The sequence below is a fragment of the Saccoglossus kowalevskii genome, chromosome 3 (genome assembly GCF_978046115.1).
Source record: "Saccoglossus kowalevskii chromosome 3, keSacKowa6.1, whole genome shotgun sequence".
NCBI lineage: Eukaryota > Metazoa > Hemichordata > Enteropneusta > Harrimaniidae > Saccoglossus > Saccoglossus kowalevskii.
Genome location: NC_140643.1, coordinates 31,445,136 through 31,467,823, shown reverse-complemented (window position 1 = coordinate 31,467,823; position 22,688 = coordinate 31,445,136). Strand labels below are relative to the sequence as shown.

The 22,688-nt window shown below is 34.5% G+C and overlaps 1 protein-coding gene across 2 annotated transcripts in view; it reads left to right on the top strand.

Moving 5' to 3' along the window:
- The window catches only part of LOC100369467 (tubulin glycylase 3A-like), a 32,862-nt gene extending 12,043 nt beyond the window's left edge, over positions 1–20,819 (top strand). The window contains exons 4-21 of one of the 2 annotated variants that reach the window (XM_085497049.1): positions 262–387; positions 1,246–1,391; positions 1,583–1,757; positions 3,919–4,004; positions 5,082–5,210; positions 6,439–6,553; positions 7,012–7,245; positions 8,237–8,429; positions 9,104–9,252; positions 11,896–12,136; positions 13,052–13,271; positions 13,947–14,159; positions 14,940–15,249; positions 16,504–16,523; positions 16,874–16,961; positions 17,126–17,146; positions 17,227–17,241; positions 18,633–20,819. In XM_085497049.1, the coding sequence (XP_085353175.1) occupies positions 262–387; positions 1,246–1,391; positions 1,583–1,757; positions 3,919–4,004; positions 5,082–5,210; positions 6,439–6,553; positions 7,012–7,245; positions 8,237–8,429; positions 9,104–9,252; positions 11,896–12,136; positions 13,052–13,271; positions 13,947–14,159; positions 14,940–15,249; positions 16,504–16,523; positions 16,874–16,961; positions 17,126–17,146; positions 17,227–17,241; positions 18,633–19,063 (2,912 nt within the window). In that variant the 3' untranslated portion in view covers positions 19,064–20,819. The remainder of the gene's footprint in view (positions 1–261; positions 388–1,245; positions 1,392–1,582; positions 1,758–3,918; positions 4,005–5,081; positions 5,211–6,438; positions 6,554–7,011; positions 7,246–8,236; positions 8,430–9,103; positions 9,253–11,895; positions 12,137–13,051; positions 13,272–13,946; positions 14,160–14,939; positions 15,250–16,503; positions 16,524–16,873; positions 16,962–17,125; positions 17,147–17,226; positions 17,242–18,632) is intronic. The other variant, XM_085497048.1, reaches the window with a different exon arrangement.
- Positions 20,820–22,688: the final 1,869 nt, after the last annotated feature.

Genomic DNA, 22,688 nt, shown 5'->3' with positions numbered 1-22,688 from the left:
TAAATTATAATCAGGCATATTTTCGCTTACGAATGAGTATGAGTACATGTATATCACAAGAACCTGTGTGTGTTGTTCACTCATATATAGATAGCATAAAAAACAACGATCATACTTGTTTTCTACACCAGTTATGCCAGATTCCTAGAATAACTAATCAATTTTGTACAGACAGGTGAAATTCTTTTTGTGTTTGCAGCGACTTGCTTACCCAAGCAGTTACTTGAAACTAAGTATATTTGTTCTTCATTTCTACTTCAGATTCGTTTGCCAACAGTAATGCCAACTTTTCATTGAGGAAAAATCGAACGCCGCTTATCAGATCCAGAGTACCTGCCAACACAACCATTACTCGGCATTCCCATCCACCTTTTGATGGTGATAAAAGTAAGCATAACAATTGTATACGCTGTACTCAAATTATGGACTAGAATTCTTTGCTCTTCACTGTTGTTAGAAATTTTCTCTGTATACTATTCAACTGCTGTTAAAGACATAAGAATTTTTAAAATGAGATCGCTTTGTTGATTGTTTGATATGTTCATCACCAGTAGAGAAAATGTTAGTTGACGAGAAATTTTAAAGCTAGTAGTTGTGTGTAAAGTCAGGTTGTCCATCAACATATGTTCGTTGCATCATCTTTTGAAAAGTTATTTGGTTTTAAACTTTTATAAGATTCTTAATAAACTTTACTGTTCTGTTCATGTAACACTACCCAATAGGTGGTTAGATGATTTGTAACAATTGTTTTTAATTTGTAAATGTTCATTAATTATTTATAACTAGATTTTATAATGGAATGAGTTTCTGTTTTTATATGTGTGAAAGCTAGATTAAACTGCTTTGTTCATACTTTCAAATGATTCATACCAGTAGAATACAGAAAAAGGATATTGTCAGTGTTGACTACACAGGCCACATTTGAACCAACTGTTTTTTGATATTTTCTGGCCGAAAAAAATTGTTTCTGTTTCTGAGATGTTCAAACAGATGGTGTGGTGATGTACCTTTTAGTCCTCATCAGATGTGTTCCGGGACTTATGTTCCATTTATCATTCTTATATAGTGATTTTGTTCAAAGACACATTGATTTGTTTTTTCATTAATCATAATGAACTTTTGAATTTAACTTGCTGATGGCCGTTTTGACCCCCCCCCCAAAAAAAAACATGTTTTGTTTTGTGATAGATTTTATTAAAAAAGGCCATTTCTATAATAATAACGACTAATAATTTTGTTTTGTAGATACTGAAGCTGAGAACTCCACATTACATACATCACGATCTAGAACAGTGCTAGATACCTCGCCAAGACCCAAAGTGCCAAGACTTGCAGGTCTGAATGTTAATAGAATACGCAATGCCAAATTAATTGCTGAGAGAGCTATTAAGGTAGGCAGTATAGCAAAATTAATGACTTCCTGCCGATTTGATATCTTCCTTATAATTAAATGAAACATCTTCTTCCTGCATCTGCAAATTTTAATGAATATCTGTTAATTTTGATTAATGAGCATTGGCCTATACCTTTGCTTCATAAATATTTTGTATATTTACCATGATAACATTTATTTGGATTACAGAGTAAGAAAGTATTTTCTATTCATGGGCCTTACCCTGTTGTACGGGAATGTTTAAGGAAGAGAGGATGGGTTGAAAAACAGTACAGATATTTGGCACCACATGTATTTAAAAATAAAAGTAAAGATAGCGATGATAGTGGAGACAGTGATGACTCCGATAATGATGATGGTGATGGTAAGTATAACCCATCACCCTTTGAATATAATGGTATCTTCTAATATCTGGTGTGCAAATTGGACATACTGTATGATACACCTGTCGGTGCTACAGGCAGTAAATCACTCACAAATGGTAATTTCCTGAGTATCTGAAGACTGCTTAAACATGTCTGTCTGTAGTATTGGCATTGCTACTATAGTGTGGAAAATGATTACCAAGATAAATTGTCAAATAAATAAATTGTGAATTTAAATCATTGATATACATGTAGATCTTGATTTGCACCTGTTAAAAAATAAATCAGCAATGTTGACATGCATATCCATGTGATGTATTTACAATGTAATACATCAATGATTTAAAGTGGATTTCTTAAGGTAGCAACAAGGGTAAAACAAATTAACCTTTTCACCACCATACATGTCCATGTCCATGTCAATTTCTTTCATAATCAGATGGATGCTCGACAGCCTTCTTGTTTTTTTTTGAAAATGTGGTATTTTCGACATGCTTTGTCGGTTTTTGTGCAAATTTGGTACATACATAAGTCATTACACATGTTGAGATACATGTTCATGATGATCCATTTCGCAATCGAACCAAAAAAATTGCCAACTGGCAGCCATCTTGTTTTTTGAAAATGTATAATTTTTGTATTATTTAAGTCTGTACCGGTATTAACTGTAGGAATATATTTCAAAGGTTATATTAAATTTTCATAGTCAAAAAATCAAAATTACGTAATATATGATTTAGCATGTAGCAGTACATGTCCATAACAATTCAATTTGTGATCAGATATAAAAGACGACAGACTTTCAGTCATTTTGTTTTTTTACTTTATTTTGGCCATATCTCAGGCATGAATAACGTTTCCCCTAATTGAAACAATGACTTGTACTTTGTTTTTCATTAGAAATAATGTTTATTAAAGTTGCTTTTATTTTAACCCATACATTTCTTCATTGCCATGCAACGTGTCTATTTTAACATTATTACTGTGTAGCTAGCCCTGAGAGCATAGTTATTTATGTTGATGGACTTGATCCAAAACAATTTTCCACAATCACATTTAAACCATTCTCAGTTTAACTGTCAATACCCATGTGTTTTGGTATGTTTTTGTCTTAGTGACAATTGTGTTTGCCAATCTCAATTTGCTGAATTTATGGGTAATTTATCAATCCACTCATCCATTAAATTAAGTGTTCACTTTGCATACCAATAAAGTTAACAAATGTACTTACTATAGCATAGATGTTCTCATAATTACATCCATTAAATTCAGTGTTCACTTTGCATACCAATAAAGTTAACAAATGTACTTACTATAGCATAGATGTTCTCATAATTACATCCACTAAATTCAGTGTTCACTTTGCATACCAATAAAGTTAACAAATGTACTTACTATAGCATAGATGTTCTCATAATTACATCCATTAAATTCAGTGTTCACTTTGCATACCAATAAAGTTAACAAATGTACTTACTATAGCATAGATGTTCTCATAATTACATCCACTATATTCAGTGTTCACTTTGCATACCAATAAAGTTAACAAATGTACTTACTATAGCATAGATGTTCTCACAATTACATCCACTAAATTCAGTGTTTACTTTGCATACCAATAAAGTTAACAAATGTACTTACTATAGCATAGATGTTCTCATAATTACATCCACTAAATTCAGTGTTCACTTTGCATACCAATAAAGTTAACAAATGTACTTACTATAGCATAGATGTTCTCATAATTACATCTAAGTTCAAATTAACTTATGTTTTAACTACCATAATTATTTAGTGTTCATAGCTCTTCTTAGAAGATAATTTTAGACCCTGGAAATCAGCTTGAATAAATACTGTTGTCAATAATACATCATTGTTATTAGTCTTGTCCGAACACAGTCCAAAAACAAGACTTACGGATTGACCTCAGATGTGTGTCATGCCCATCTCTCACATTCAAACTTCACACATATGTAAATGTATTTATTTGATGATCTGATTTAAGATGGCCGAATGGTGGCCATTTTAATGTCAAATTTTATCAATAGAAGGGAAAATACTTACTCTCATATAATATGTTTTATGTTTTGATTCAAACTGACCAACTTATTTCAGTTTTGTTTACTATTAAACTGATGGGAAATATGGCTTGTTTAACAGATAACAAAGATGATGATAGTGATGATGATTTCGCTGGTCATCAAGAGGAAAATCTAGAAGAAAGTGACAGCATATATGGTCTCATGGTAAGTGATTTCAACTTTCTACAGTTTGGAAAAACATTTCGATTACGCTTAGTAATTTTGTCTTACATTGAGATTGTCTCTCTTACAAATTGAATTGTTTAATAAATCTTATATTGAAGCCATCACAATATTTGCAGTTTTGAGATTGCATTTGAACATGAACATAAATAGACATTGATAAAACAATTTATCAATGTGTATGGGGAAGTTGAGGGGAAATTGAAAATGATGTAGCATATATATGTGACTTTATATAACACACATGCTTTAGTTGACACATCTGAATATTGTGTAGAACCATCAACATATTAAGATAATGACCCATTTTGTGATACTAATCCATGATGTCAAAAGTTCAATCTGCTCGCATGGACCAATCAGATTGCCAGAATTGTTATTACATAGTAAGAAATATATAAAATTGCTTTATTACACTGAACTGCCATGATATATGGCACAAATTCATATATCATCACCATTTTCTGCTTCATGATTCCCACGGATAACCAAAATGAATGGGAAGACACCAGCAGGCAATTGTGTAGGTACAAGGCAATGTGTTACTGCATTTCTAGCCAATTCAGGCATACTGGGTTCCAGTGTACACTATTTATTTTTGCTGTCCTGGCATATTGCCAGAAAACAGTGAAGTCTTTAAATGAAGTAGATGCTCAAAAACATATTAGCGTCTCAGAATAACCCACCTCAGTTCTGTTTCCATATTAGGGCATAAATAAATATTCATTAGCATATACTTAGCATATATTAAAAGGACAATTTTGAAAAATATTTGTTTTTTACACATGCTATTTAACTTGTAGACTCACTAATTAATTCATTCTATTGTGATATTTATAGACCTATTTTACACAGTAAATGACAATTTTACACAGTAAATGACAATCGACATACATGTAAAGCCTAATTATACTAGATATATATTTTTCATTTCTTGTATTCATTTTTGTTGATATATATCACTACAGTCATGATCACTTTCTGTTCATTAATCAAATGCCATTCCTTCACATGTTTTTCCTTCACAATTGGCTGTCTTCCCAATATTTATTCTTTCAGTCAAGGCTGGTACGCAATGCCACACCCACTTTCATCTGGACAGTGAGAAGAGATTCCATAGATTATAAATACCTCAGGAGAGACACAATTGTCAATCATTATGCAAAGAATGGTTCATTTACAACTAAGGTAAGATTTGTCAATACATTGTCACAACTATGATTGCAGCCATGCCACTGTTGCCACCTGCGGACATGCCACTGTTGTCACTTGCAGGCATGCCACTGTTGCCACCTGCAGGCATGCTACTGTTGCCACCTGCAGACATGCTACTGTTGCCACCTGCAGACATGCCACTGTTGCCACCTGCATACATGCCACTGTTGCCACCTGCAGACATGCCACTGTTGCCACCTGCATACATGCCACTGTTGCCACCTGCAGGCATGCCACTGTTGCCACCTGCATACATGCCACTGTTGCCACCTGCATACATGCCACTGTTGCCACCTGCATACATGCCACTGTTGCCACCTGCAGGCATGCCACTGTTGCCACCTGCATACATGCCACTGTTGCCACCTGCAGGCATGCCACTGTTGCCACCTGCATACATGCCACTGTTGCCACCTGCATACATGCCACTGTTGCCACCTGCAAACATGCCACTGTTGCCACCTGCATACATGCCACTGTTGCCACCTGCATACATGCCACTGTTGCCACCTGCATACATGCCACTGTTGCCACCTGCATACATGCCACTGTTGCCACCTGCAGGCATGCCACTGTTGCCACCTGCAGACATGCCACTGTTGCCACCTGCATACATGCCACTGTTGCCACCTGCAGACATGCCACTGTTGCCACCTGCAGACATGCCACTGTTGCCACCTGCAGGCATGCCACTGTTGCCACCTGCATACATGCCACTGTTGCCACCTGCATACATGCCACTGTTGCCACCTGCATACATGCCACTGTTGCCACCTGCAGGCATGCCACTGTTGCCACCTGCATACATGCCACTGTTGCCACCTGCATACATGCCACTGTTGCCACCTGCAGACATGCCACTGTTGCCACCTGCAGGCATGCCACTGTTGCCGCCTGCAGACATGCTACTGTTGCCACATGATCACACATCATTGTTATCAAATATAATGGGAAAATATCAATATGACTCAATCAACTTGTTTATCCACTTCACGAACAGGAAGCAGATAGCATTATAAAACGTTCAGAATCATGTAGCAAATTGGTACTTTGATGTACCCTTTATATATACTAAGCATTACATGTTTTTCTTATGTTGATTAGTTAGTGTAATGCGGAACACTTTTCACACAAAGATACACATGTTTCTGTTTTGTTTATTTTATTTATACACTGTTTTATACTTTGATGTCATCTATAGGTTGGTCTATGCACAAACCTTCGGAATCTTCACTGGTTTCAGGAGGCTGACCAAGACACATTTTTTCCACGGTGTTATAAAATTGGAATAGAGGAAGAAAAATCTGCCTTTGTTGGTAAGTCTACTGGAATGAATGATTCTACATTTTAAAATTGTTTGCAGTTTGATAGATTGAGAGCGTTCACAAAAGTCATATGACTTGTGTCTTATGGAACCCAGTGAAATGGTTCTTATTTTTACTAAATAATTAATATATTATGAATATACATGAATTGCCGGGAAACATTTGAAGATTGACTGTTTTAATGTTTAGTTAATATTTCCCGTAATTTGTGCAAATTCAAATGATATTCAAATATTTTGACTACTGTATTTGCTCAATAAGAAATGCATTTCTAAAAAATTGCATTTATTTAAATGGTGGATTATTAAATTTTGAATTATTATGACCAAAGACATACGTCTACATTACTAATAGAGCAAATATGTCAGAATACTCTGCAGGAAGCATGCATATGTCAAACTAAGATAGGTATTAATTGTCGCAATGTCTTTTCTCTTGCAATATCGCAGATGATTTCAGAATGAATGCAGCTATTGGATTCCTTAAATGGGTCATAGCATGTGAGAATGGAGAGATACTTGATGTTGAAAAAACTGAAGCAGAAGAAGTCGAGAAGCAAGATGAGATGAAGAATGAGGATGAAGTCACTGAAGAGAAAAATGATGAAGTGAAGGAGAATACAGAAGATACAAAAGATGATAATAAAAACAGTGAAGAAGCAGGGAATAAAACTGTGCAATCAGGTATGACTCTTGAATTCTTAAAATTAATTTGTTTTCCCATGGACTGAATTAGTTTCTGTATTTTGCAGTACATGTATTATGCTTATAAATAAATAAACCTTTATTGAAATATATTCTTCTTGATATATATAACGCAATAACAAAAATATTTTAAAAATAGAAATACAAAATAATATACACTGACATTAATATTCAACATTCCCTGGTGAAATGCTTCAAAAATGCTCCAAACACATGAAGATTTTAGGTGTTATGCATTCACAAAATTAGATATTACATGTCTCGCAATACATCGATGATAATGTAAAAACTTTAAAGGCAGGGTTATTTTACACACACAGCCACAGTCAATTACCCACAATTAAAAAAAAATTAAAAAGAGTGGTTTGTCCAAATTTTTAAATTAAAATAGTACATGATATCAAACACAAATTGATACAACTACATTGGTACTGGTAATATTTGAAAAGTTAACTGAGCTGTAAATGTGTCTGTCCACTATTTTAAAACATGGTTGATTTCGCTTGGTTTTGACTCACCAAAAACTTTGTTATTTTGGTTTCATTTTAACTAAATCAGTTTGAAATACGAGCATTCCATTCCTTGCAAAGAGTTGTTTTCAAAATGCATATTGAGGGGAATGACATTCTTGGGTGCCTATATACTGTCCCTTAACTTGACAAAAACAAATTGTGGTGCGAAACTTACAACAATATTTATTTACCATATTATCATTATACAAGTGAAATTGTGTTTATCATAACATCAACCCAGTTAATGTAGTACACATATCACTTTAGTTCAGTTAAAACTTTAGAACATGTCGTCAATCCCCTCACACATTCAGACCCTCCCCTAGTTTAATGGTTCATCCCCAATGCACTTCTGTCTCTGAGATTGTAATTTCCATAAATATATACTTGGAGGAATTATATTTCATATTTTGCATATGTGTATTAATAGTCCACATGAACAATTTCTTTCCTTACAGGTCGTAAATCAAAAGCATCCAAAAAACGCAGTGAAGTAATCAAGTCTGAGACGTTAGAACTTGCAATAAAGATATGTGATAATTATTTAAATGTACGAGATCATTATGATATTGATGAAGGTTGTAATTATAAACCAATCATGACAGATGATAAATGGGAATTGTTTTTACAACAATACTATCAACTTGTACAGTAAGTATAATACTTATGTTGATATGAGTCACACCTACAGAGAGTAAAAATCAGTATGTGGTGTCAGTACATGACCATTTATATAATAATAATAATAATTTATTGCATCCTTAGAAATAATTTCCATTGGTTGACAGCAATAAAATGTTAGTAATAAAGTACAATACATATTAAACTTAAGTAAAAGTAAAATGTCAGTTATTGTTATTTCTGATTTCAAATATTTTGTATAAGTATTCACCAACTTGTCTTATTAGTACGTCTTCTCTTGAACTCATAATATATTTAAATATCTGGTCATCACTTATATGAATTACATGTATAAACCAGTTCTATCCGAGAACATGTAGTTCTTTCATAAATCTCTCTACTATATTCACCTCAAGGGTCATGGGACTGCCAGATGCAGTCTACAATGATGTCATTCCTATATATATATTCTTTGACACTATTTCCATTGTTTAAATATACTTTTCATTAAATTGCTTCGAAATATGTATAAAAGAAAGCTTATAATTTGCAACTTCATCTCATTTCCTGCTTTAGAAAAGTTTAAGCCATCATCTGGAAATGTTATTACTAATAACAATACATGGAAGGTTTATATTCTTTGGACAAAGAAAGTAATTTTCCATTCTGATTGTATCATGAAATCACACCTTTTCTTCCAATAGCGATGGAGCAACCATCAACAACTCATCGTTATTTTACGAAGAATGTAAATTTCTATTGGACCGTTTGAAGAATAGATGTCCACAGTTACATTTAGATGGGTATAGGAATGTATGGATTGTTAAACCTGGTGCCAAGTCTAGGGGACGAGGTAAGTGACCAATGATTCACCTGTCAGATTTACTGTCAAGAGCATCTGCCAAATATTAATACAAGTTATATTCGTTTGGTCTTATTTTTCAAAACTTATCAAAGAGCTTATTATATATAATTATTCAAAACATACCATAGATCATTCTCAGTGTGCTATTTGACTTGTTAGTACACTGTTGAATTTACTGTAAAATACTTTATTTTAGCTGGATTTAATTTTCGCTGTATAGACTTTTTTGTGATATGTATGGAATTTATTTTCACTGATTTTTGACAGGTTGAATGTAAAATATAGGAAAAAATTGCTGGATTTTATTTTCAATGAATCATTCCTTCAGTGAAAATAAAGTATTTCACAGTATATAATCCCACGATATTTTCTCTTAGATTGGCGTCAGTGGTTACCGCCAGAGTTGTGTATCAATCTGAGCAGCAGACAAGGATTGATGCTCCTCCGGCGATAATCACAAGTGTCTGCTTACAACAACTTAAAAGAAAATATCATTGCAATATATATTTATCAGGTTCATATGCATGAACCCACTATATGTTGACAGTGGAACTAGTGCTGAAATAACACCGAATACAGATAAATCATTGTGTGTGCCTGATATGCTAATTTTGTTGACACCACGGTGTTCTATTTCATTTGAACGCCTTATGTACACTGTATGGCAATTATACCTGTTAGTGATATTTGCTCCAATTCACTAGAATTTTTTAAAATTTCAACAGATTTTTGGAGGGACAGAATAATAATTGTGAAATTACGCGCATGACCTTGCCAAAATGAACCATCGTTACCACTATCTGTAGTTATCAGACCATATATAAACCCAGGTGCACCAGGCAATGTTCAGGCAGCGTGTACAATAAAAAATGTTTGACAGTATGTGACGTAACACTGTGGGAATATGGGTTTTTAGTCCCCGTTCGGACGAAGTCCGAAAACGGGGACTTATAATTCGGTCTCCGTGCGTCCGTGTGTCCGTGCGTCCGTGTGTCCGTGCGTCCGTCCGGAGTCATATCTCAGAGTCCGTTGGACTGATTCCGTTCATTCTTTGCATGTGCCTAGTACTTTATGTGGGACATATGCACATGCAGTGGTTTAGCGATTCGATTCAAAATGGCCGACTGGCAGCCATCTTGTTTTTTGAAAATGTTGTATTTTGGACATGCTTTGTCAGTTTTCATTCAAACTTGGTACATAGATTATACATGTTAGGATACATGTCCATGATGATTTATTTCACAATTGGATCAAAGATGACCGACTGGCAGCCATCTTGTTTTTTGAAAATGTCGTATTTTGGACATGCTTTGTCAGTTTTCATTCAAATTTAGTACATAGATCATACATGTTAGGATACATGTCCCCGACTGTCCGTGAGTTCCTGAGTCTGTCCGTCCGACCGTCCGTGTGTCCGTCTGTCCGTGCGTCAGTCTATCCAACGTCATATTTCAGAATCCTGTGGACCGATTCCGTTCATTCTTTGCATGTGCCTAGTACCTTATGTGGGACATATGCACATGCAGTGGTTTAGCGATTCGATTCAAAATGGCCGACTGACAGCTATCTTGTTTTTTGAAAATGTTGTATTTTGGACATGCTTTGTCAGTTTTCTTTCAAACTTGGTACATAGATTATACATGTTAGGATACATGTCCATGATGATTTATTTCACAATTGGATCAAAGATGGCTGACTGGCAGCCATCTTGTTTTTTGAAAATGTCGTATTTTGGACATGCTTTGTCAGTTTTCATTCAAATTTACTACATAGATCATACATGTTAGGATACATGTCCCTGACCGTCCATGAGTTCCTGAGTCTGTCCGTCCGACCGTCCGTCCGTGTGTCCGTCTGTCCCTGCGTCAGTCTATCCAACGTCATATTTCAGAATCCTGTGGACCGATTCCGTTCATTCTTTGCATGTGCCTAGTACCTTATGTGGGACATATGCACATGCAGTGGTTTAGCGATTCGATTCAAAATGGCCGACTGGCAGCCATCTTGTTTTTTGAAAATGTTGTATTTTGGACATGCTTTGTCAGTTGTCATTCAAACTTGGTACATAGATTATACATGTTAGGATACATGTCCATGATGGATCAAAGATGGTCGACTGGCAGGCATCTTGTTTTTGTTTTTTTATGCGGTATCTTGGACGTGCTCTGTCAGTTTTCATTCAAATTTGGCACATACATGTACTTTATACATGTTAGGATGCATATCCATGACAATTTGTTTCAAAATCTGGTCAAGGATGGCCGATTGACAGCCATCTGACTTTTTGGCCTTACTACTATATTTCCACAATTTATGTACCATTTTCATTCGTATTTGGCACATACATCATACATATCAGTGTGTTTCATAATCAGATCAAAGATGGCTGAATAACGGCTGTTTTTATTTTGGCCATATTACTATGACACGAAACACGTGTTTTGATGTAAATAAACAATCTGTTGTATACGCCACTTGGAACTCAAGTTTCAAGGACACGCGCGCGACAACCCCTCCACTTTAATATGACGAGCACAAAGAGAACTTAACGGGGACTGTGTCATTTTCAATGACTTGTTGATCTGTATTATGTATTATGTGTTAATTTGTATTGACATTTCTTGTCTTTAGGAATAATGTGTGTGGACAAGCTTGAAGAAATCACCAAGTTAGTCTCCAGTCAGGTGATCAAGAAAGAAGGCAAATGGGTTGTACAAAAATATATAGAGCGCCCTCTATTGATCTATCAGACCAAGTTTGACATCAGACAGTGGTTCTTGGTAACTGATTGGAATCCTCTCACGATATGGTTCTACAAGGATAGCTACCTCAGATTCTGTACACATAAATTTACATTAGAAAATCTAGAACAGTGAGTAAATAATTTCCTGTATTCAAAAATCCAACTTATAGCCAACAAGAGTGTACAATGTATATGCCCTTTCATGGAAGCTGTGCTTTTAATAGAGCAACAAACAATAAACGAATAAATATTGTATATTTTACTTCAGTGGGGTATGTTTAACAGCAATTACATTTATACTCTGGTTGTTGCATACATATGTATTTGTGTAGAATGTAGGATTCAACCCTTTGAGTTAGACCATAAAAGACTTATGTAAAACATTTTTTCCTTCACTTTGTTTTGTGCTAATTTCTCTTTTTATGATGAATTCGCTTCAATTTTTTGCTAGGATACTATACATAGTATCCAACATTGTAGTGGATTACTAAAGTCATCCATTATTTTATTTCCTCCTTGTGTTTATTATTTTTTTTCTTGAATTATGTGTGCAAAATATTTTTTCTGCTATTGAGTCCTGCAGATTTTTTTTCTATGACTTTTTCCTGTACAATTTTTTTTTTTTTTTTTCAATTCTGCTATCGCCCCCAGAGTTTCTAAATGTCACCCCTTTACGATGCCTTGTATGAACAAAATTTCCTGAAAAAAATGACATTTCCTCTTATAGTATATTCAAATTGTTACAGTCTTTTTGAAATCGTTTGACCTAAAATTTATACAGACTTGTAAGACATCACCTGACCACATATTTGAATAAATGTCATTAGAGTCTTTGGCACTGCAGTACAGTACATGAAGAATTAACTTTCACTTCAGAGTCAATATATAAAGGTTGTATCTCATCTAATGCTTTACTAGTCTCTAATGTTGGGACTGTAAAATGTTATTGCTGTATTGAACATTTATAAATTAGTATCTGAAGAAACTATTATAATATTTTTTATTTTGTAAAAAAAAATATTATTCTTTTAATATTTCCTGCAGAAAGATTCACTTAGCAAATAATTCCATCCAGAAGTATTATGACAACGAGGAGAGATCACATCACTTACCAGATGATAACATGTGGAGCAGTGAACAGTTCTCAACATGGCTGCAGAAAAGAGGACATGGCGATGTCTTTCAAGAAGTTATATACCCAGGAATGAAAAATGCAATTATCAGTGCCTTGCAGTGTACACAAGATATTATTGATCCTAGAAAGGTAAGACATGTGATATTATAGGTGCTCTTTTAGAGCATGCATGTATTTGTAATCTGACAAGCTTACTCTGTCATCATCAGGACTGAAATAAGACTGCTTATACTGCAATATTATGTACCAGTGTAATTAATGCATGCACAACTGTGTAACCACCACACATATATGGCACCAAATCACATATCAGTACATTTAGAATAGAATAGAATAGAATAGAATAGAATAGAATAGAATAGAATAGAATAGAATAGAATAGTATATAGAATAGAATAGAATAGAATAGAATAGAATAGAATAGAATAGAATAGAATAGAATAGAATAGAATAGAATAGAATAGAATATATATAATAGCATATAGAATAGAATAGAATAGAATAGAATATAGAATAAACTTTATTAACACTATAAAGATAATATGATATTTCATTTTTGGTTTATTAAAATCAAGCTTCTGATATTAAAAATAGAACACAGTGAAGTCAACTATGAATATCTATAAGACTTGCTTTCTTTTGAAATCAGGACTCATTGTATGCCACCAAGCATTGCACAAGCATTTGCACTTCAATTAGCGCAAATATGGTAATATAATATTTCACCAAATGTCTGCTTTTGCAATATTTTATTGATATAAAAAGTACTGACTGTGTTCTGTGTCTTGACTTTTTTTGTATCAGAATTCCTTTGAATTATATGGTGCTGATTTCATGGTAACGGATGACCTCAAACCATGGTTGATTGAGATTAATTCCAGTCCAGCTATGTCAGCTAGTTCTACCATCACAGAGAAAATGTGCTATGATGTGATAGAAGATACAATGAAAGTTGTTTTAGACAGGAAATTTGATAAGAACTGTGACACAGGACATTTTGAACTCATACACAAACAGGCAAGTATTGATATGTGCAATATGTGTTTAAAGGGACATCTCCATTTAAGCCTAATCTCTCAACAAATTTGTTTTGTGGATAGATTAACATTGTAAACAACATAAAGAATAGTGTTTCATGATTCCTTGGTGCAATTTCTGGGTTTGGCAGGTTACCCTTTAAAAAAGCAAATGCACATTGTATCATGACTAGCAAATATAATTCAATAATGTGTTAAAGATGTTATTGATCTGCTCTGTCCAGGCCTTTTAAATATGGCAGTTTTATCATACTATACACAAAATACACATACACAAAGTAATGTTCTTAAACTTTAAAAAAAGAGGTTATTGGTATCTTAATTATTGTATTAAACTAAATAATTATGAAGATTATCTACCATGTTTGGGCATTTGCCGAGGGAGTACACCAAGTTTATTAAATTACCAGCCATGTTTGGGAATTTGGCCAGAGAGTTTATTAAAAGACTAGAAATATTTTCTACACCAAAATATATTGGTATCTAAGTAATAATGAAATGCACATGCTATACAATTATTTTTTCACATTTTTATGCTCATGTATGTTCTTCTATTTTAGATGCCTTCAGGGGCTGGACTCAATTAGTTGCTAATTGCAACTATTTTTGACCCCCATTCCATTTGTATATTTTTGTTTATATATATTTTGTGTGTCGTTAAGACTTATTTTTTTTTTGGAATAAACATTTACCTATCTATCTATATACTGTTTATATTGATATGTTGATAACCAATAAATTATTTCTTCTTACCAAATAGCAACAAGTTATAGTACCTCCGTACATTGGAATCAACTTGCATGTGGAAGGACAACCTATTCGTAAACCAGGATTTGTATGCAAACAGAAAAGTATATCAACTGTAATCAGTCCGAGAATTCCTGAACTGTCACCATACACTAAAACTGTACCGAAAGCAACAACAGCAACTTCGCTATCAACAACTTCACTGTCATTGACTCTGAAATCTCCTCTAAAGAAGATACCAGACAAATCTGTGAGTCAGAGCAGTCAGAATGATAACCAAACGACAGCGATTCAAGCGGAAGAGGTGAAAAAGAAACTCTCAGGTACGGGCAAAGATGAAATAGCTGTCAGAAAGACTTACCAATTAAAGACCCTAAGTGAATTTGGTCTTTCCACAAAACAGAAAGAGAAATTTGCCCCTTACTTGGATGCTAATAAGGACATAAAGAGCAGTCCAAGTGGGTTGGGTAGTTTTCGAATTAGGTATTCTCAAACAAGCAGACCACAACATGCTATACACAAGAATTTCAAACCCATGAAAGCTGCAAAAATACCTCCCCCTTTGAAATTGAAATTCCAACATCCAGATGTAGAAAGCCGTGATGTTATTGTAGCTCAAGGACCCAGTGGGTTGTCTATGTATTCTACAGTTTAGTGATTGTCAATTCCTATAGCTAGGACCATTGCTGTGAATCCCCTCCCCCCATAGCACATGTCAATGTTAATGATATATACATCCACATGATACACTTTTCTCATTTAACCAGTGTCTGCATATACTTCTGTGTCTACACAATCTAACTATCTATCAAAAAAACAAATCAGAGCTCCAGGACTTCTAAACTCTAATACACAATTCTTTGTTTTGGCATGTGGCCAGTCATTATAATTTTTAGTCACTTGTTATTTCATACAGTGCTATGGGTATCAATTATTTCAATGTCAATATTTCAATCACCGTGTAAATATGTGTAAAAAAAATCCAGAATTTATTCATACTTTATTAACCTGAACCATGTGGAACTTTTATTTCCTATGAGTGACCTTATTTTAATAATCAAATCAAGTCACTGAGGTGCTAGTGCACTTGGCTGTTGACAGTTACCCTATGAAGGGTACTGAATACATATCACAATATTTTATCAAATTTGATGCAAAAATGTGCAATAGATAACCAATAATTCATGTAATATTATTATTACTTTTTAAACAATTTATAATATTCATATTTTCTGTACTATACTGAAAACACAATTTACTGACTGCAGATGATTTATACCAGTATGTCTCACTGCTAGTTACAAAACTTGAGTACATAGTTTCCAACTTTTCTAAATGTTCGTCAGCTTAGAAATTTCTTATATGTTACAGCCATATAATTGTCTTTGATTTATTCTATAAAATGAAGGAAACAGAGACTTCTTACAACCAGCAATCACAACTCAATGTTTTAGAGCATGCTTGATAGCGCCCTCAGTGGCAACATCCAGTCATTTATTTACTAGTTCTTTCTAGAGTACGTATGAATGAATAATTGCATTTTTTTTCGTTTTCATTACTTGCCAATCACACTCTAGGTACCATAAAGTTGGCACAGGTAACATTCTGAATGAAATTTGTGTGTTTTCTTGTTCTGTTTTTTTTTTTTTTTTTCTCTAACAACTAATAAAATATTTCTGTTTTTCTTAGTTTCTGGTGAATGAAAACAGTTATTGTTTTTCAATCTTAACAAGACTAATACTAGTTTATTAAAATAGTTCCAGGCTTTTTATGTTCATTTTATTTTTTTGTTGTTTTTCTTTTTAAGTCGTTGAAGTTATCCGTAGCATCGCTTGTTGACATTAATCATAGATTTTGTTGCGTTGTTTTTTACTAAATAAAAAAACACCATTCATTCCAGCACTATGCATCTATTATAAAACATTGCTCACATTGTTTTGTCTTTAGCATCGATTGAGACACAAAAAGTTGAAAGAACAGATGCAGATGATAGCATATGAAATTACAGAACTTTCCAAGATGGCACCTGATACTAGTGATGTAATTACTATTACTGGTACTAATCCTTATTCCATATTGGATTTATATACTCATAAACACTAACTGATTTCATTGTGCTTTTCTGATTTGTAGTTTACTACACACATTAATATTGTGATATGTTGATTTCAGCCTGCTTATTACATAAAATTATGTTAGAGATTGGTTCAGGAAATGTATGTATGTATGTATGGTGATTGACAGTCGTAATTCAAAACTCTCCACAACGCAATATTGCACATGAAGCCAAACTCTCACAGATGCAAGCCTTACGTGTATCATTGTATTATGGCTTTGTGCCTGTCTTCAGATGATGTCTTGTAGTTTCTGCATTTATATAACTTGTATACCTGACCAAAAGCTGCCATGTAAACTTTTTAAGTTTATATTACCTAAATGATGTATTTTCTATAAAATTGCTAGCTATAGAATATGATGAACTGAAAATCAACAAGTGGCTGATATTAACATACATGTACATGTTCTGCTTAAAGGGGCATCAGCTGTATTTTTTTTTATCATTAATTTTGAATTTATGTTATGATGTAACACTGAACCAACATGTGATCATTCTGGTACCAAATAAATACACATGGAGTACCATGTACAGGCCGCTGATGGCGCTGTTTACATAGTAAAAATCACCAAGACAGCACTGTTTGCCTAGGTATAGACCACTTTCCCGGGAGTAGTAAGACTGGTATGCAAGCATAACACCCGCCGATTTCATAGTGCGATACAAACATGCCAGGCTGTTGATATTCAGTTAATTCACTATTGTCACATCCATTGGTACACCCACAAATGACAATATCATGCGTTAAAGTTTACATTACCTCCATGCATGCGCATGCAAAACACTGTATCTTCAACTTCTGGGAAAGTGGTCCATAGAGCTATGTAACTTGGCTTATTATCAAATGTTAACTCATATGCTACCACAACTATTATAGAGGCTCTGTATTACATAAATTGTCAAAGCTGATGGTTTTTTAACTTTTCGATGCTGAACAGGATTAGTGTGCTTCCCTGTGAGATTGCTACCATACTAACATTTCATTGCTTGTTCATTGCTTTTTTTTTTTTTTTAAACATGATTGAGTTGTGATTACTGTTGTATGAAGTCTTCACCCCTAGTTTAATCTGATAACCTTCCTTTGTACAACTTATCATACCATTATGCCATCGTGCTAAGCATTTACAGAACCCATTTTAATACTACATTTAACCTTCACCTTTCCCAGCATATGCAATATCAAAATTTATTGTCTACAATCAGAATATACATGTTGATCTTTAAATATACTGTAAATATTTTAAAAACACTTAAACCCCTGGACTAAAGGGGTGTCTCATGTCAACACGCGTGTAAATCCTTCACGATAGGGTGTCAGATTACTTGTTGCTGTTGTAACTTCAGTCTTTGAGGTAGTGGGTGACAGTGACTTTGATGGAATTGGATAATCCCATGATAAAATTATCAATTAACAAAAATTGAACGAATTGCAGTATACCTAAAGCTTAATGTGAACACTGTTTTCTATTCCTTGTGTGTAACATGAACTTATTGTAATTAAATCTCCACTCTAGATATTGCTAAACTTCATATCCCAGCATGCTTCATTAACATTTTATCCTACGCACTTTTCCTGTACTTCTTTCATAGGTACCATTAATTCAATAGACGGTGCTTGGGGTAAAGCTTGTAAAGGCTGTGGCAGCAGTGCCGGTATTAAATTAGATGTTGCTTCTGAATCGTCTGAATCATATAAATGCTTACGTGATAGCCTCGTCTCTCCTACACCTCTTCAGTTACCACAACATGCACGTTATATAGCTTCACCTGAACCCATTCCTAGAAGTAATACCTTCTTAAAAGCATATCAAGCTGATGCCATTAGAGTTAGTAATGCCTTACAAGATCAAAAGCAACCTGCAGGGTTTCCGCCATCAAGAAACGTCAGGAGACTTGTACAAACCGTAAAACCAACTTTGAAGTCAAGTAGCGATAGGATGATTCGAATGATAATTAAATATGATGATGATGGCATAATTAAGCCACAGACTTGCCAAATGTCTATAGGAACTCCCAGATAGTAAATGCATTTTCTTATATTTATTGTAATAATAAAAAATAGCAAGAATTTGGCTGTGCTTAAAATGCAATAGTCTGTTTATTTAGTCATTCAATCATGTCTTTGTTTATCAGCTTTAAAATAATTGTGCCAATTTATGTACTGTGCCTGAGACTGACTCACTCATGTTTTCCGTCCGTTTTCTACCTTTATTCTATGATTGCTTTTTGTCAATAACTTCAAGTGGAGAAAGTTGTATTGTTCCGTCCGTGAATAAGTTCATGTGAGTGCCAAGTTGATATATTTTATTACTTTTGCAGATCAGCTTTCTTTAAAATCATGATTGACCACAAAAGGTCAAACACCTAATTAATACTTGAGTGTATTCCCTAACTAGTTTTCAATGTAAAATTATGTTTACATATTGGTTATTTTAGAGATAGAAAACATTATGTATTATTTTTTTATATATACCGATACATAAAAAAATGCCTGTTCCACTATATAAATGTTCAGATGTCTAACAGTGGAACTTATTTTGATGTTTACTTTCAAATGCTCTCCTGGTCAAATTTTGTTATTACTTTTTAAATCAAGGTTGATCTGTGCATTATTATCAAGTACTATCTGTGTATCTTGTATGCATTATTCTGTTTGTACTTTGTGGAGCTTAATAGTTTGTTCTGGGGTTCCCAAAGTTCCCTGGTTGCTAAGCTACCATGCATGCAAATAGGGTCAAATCAACATGGATTCACTTCCAGTCAGCAAAATTACACAGTTTTAGGCAGTTATTTTACTATACCAGCCTCAGTTTTGTAACACACATATTGATTCTGTAATGACATCCAACATTACATTTGACAGTTTACAAACTTTTCATAAAACTTTTCATGTTTTACGACCATATTCTAAAAATGAATAAAGACAAACTATCATTTATATCTCTATGTCTGTACATGCTCTTGTAAAATGTTTCTGGGGGAAAAAGATGCATATTCAACTTACGAAAAAACTGGTGGAAACGGGTAAACGAACAACGGTTGTAAAATCGACCCCCCTCTTCCTTTTGCGAGCATGTTCAATAATGTAGCAACCATGGAACATGCATGGGAACACAAAACTCATCTATTCATAGGGTTTTGATTTTGCACATTTAACTACATGTATCAGCAAAAACCCAGTGAATAATAGACTATGTATATGCAAAGTTAAAAAATAGAATGTATTTTTTCTTTCACAACCAGCGAATTTAAAGTCACTCGCTAAAATTGAAGCCAGTGAATATTTCTCTTACAGTAGTTGAGTAAAAGTTGAATAAATATTTGCTCTTACACTCTTGAATGCCAGAAATCTAAAATACAGGTAACTCTCCATGTGAGAAAATGATATGTCCATGTAGAAACAGGTTGATACTTGGATTAATGTATAGCGCCCTCATGTGGTGACGTTTAATTTGGCTGGATCAGTGTACCCAAAATCAAAGTACATACGTGAGAGTACATACTTGTTTATTATGTCAAATATTTGAAATGGCAAAGATTTTGGGTTTCAACTTTGTGATTTAACATTTTAAATATGAGATCATATTCTTCCGTCCGTCTTCACCCCTAAAAAGTCACACCAATCATGTATCTGTAAAACTAGTTATATTGCTCCTACATGTTTTACATACCATTATTATTTTTATATCAGTAAACTTTTGTGTAATATCAGATTAAATAATGTACATATCTCCCATTTTGTATATTGAATAAAAGTAAAATTTATGATCATAGAAATTTGCCATTTATTCTTTAGAGATTACCATCACAGGTAACCCAGTGTAGTGAATAACCATCACTGAAGGTAGTATCACAGGTAACCCAGTGTAGTGAATAACCATCACTGAAGGTAGTATCACAGGTAACCCAGCGTAGTGAATAACCATCACTGAAGATAGTATCACAGGTAACCCAGCGTAGTGAATAACTATTCCTGAAGGTAGTATCACAGGTAACCCAGCGTAGTGAATAACCATCACTGAAGGTAGTATCACAGGTAACCCAGTGTAGTGAATAACCATTCCTGAAGGTAGTATCACAGGTAACCCAGTGTAGTGAATAACCATTACTGAAGTTAGTATCACAGGTAACCCAGCGTAGTGAATAACCATTCCTGAAGTTAGTATCACAGGTAACCCAGTTTAGTGAATAACCATTACTGAAGTTACCATCACAGGTAACCCAGTGTAGTGAATAACCATTACCGAAGTTACCATCACAGGTAACTAAGTGTAGTGAATAACCATTACCGAAGTTACCATCACAGGTAACCAAGTGTAGTGAATAACCATTACCGAAGTTACCATCACAGGTAACCCAGTGTAGTAAATAACCATTACTGAAATTACCATCGCAGCTAATCCAGTGTAGTGAATAACCATTACCGAAGTTACCATCACAGGTAACCAAGTGTAGTGAATAACCATTACCGAAGTTACCATCACAGGTAACCCAGTGAAGTGAATAACCATTACTGAAGTTACCATCACAGGTAACCCAGTGTAGTGAATAACCATTACTGAAGTTACCATCACAGGTAACCCAGTGTAGTGAATAACCATTACCGAAGTTACAATCACAGGTAACCCAGCGTAGTGAATAACCATTCCTGAAGTTAGTATCACAGGTAACCCAGTGTAGTGAATAACCATCACTGAAGGTAGTATCACAGGTAACCCAGCGTAGTGAATAACCATTCCTGAAGGTAGTATCACAAGTAACCCAGCGTAGTGAATAACCATTCCTGAAGTTAGTATCACAGGTAACCCAGTGTAGTGAATAACCATTCCTGAAGTTAGTATCACAGGTAACCCAGTGTAGTGAATAACCATTACTGAAGTTACCATCACAGGTAACCCAGTGTGGTGAATAACCATTACCGAAGTTACCATCACAGGTAACCCAGTGTAGTGAATAACCATTACTGAAGTTACCATCACAGGTAACCCAGTGTAGTGAATAACCATTAACGAAGTTACCATCACAGGTAACCAAGTGTAGTGAATAACCATTACCGAAGTTACCATCACAGGTAACCCAGTGTAGTGAATAACCATTACCGAAGTTACCATCACAGGTAACCCAGTGTAGTGAATAACCATTACCGAAGTTACCATCACAGGTAACCCAGTGTAGTGAATAACCATTACCGAAGTTACCATCACAGGTAACCCAGTGTAGTGAATAACCATTACCAAAGTTACCATCACAGGTAACCCAGTGTAGTGAATAACCATTACTGAAGTTACCATCACAGCTAACCCAGTGTAGTGAATAACCATTACTGAAGTTACCATCACAGGTAACCCAGTGTAGTGAATAACCATCACTGAAGGTAGTATCACAGGTAACCCAGCGTAGTGAATAACCATCACTGAAGGTAGTATCACAGGTAACCCAGCGTAGTGAATAACCATCACTGAAGATAGTATCACAGGTAACCCAGCGTAGTGAATAACCATTCCTGAAGGTAGTATCACAGGTAACCCAGTCTAGTGAATAACCATTCCTGAAGGTAGTATCACAGGTAACCCAGTGTAGTGAATAACCATTCCTGAAGGTAGTATCACAGGTAACCCAGTGTAGTGAATAACCATTACTGAAGTT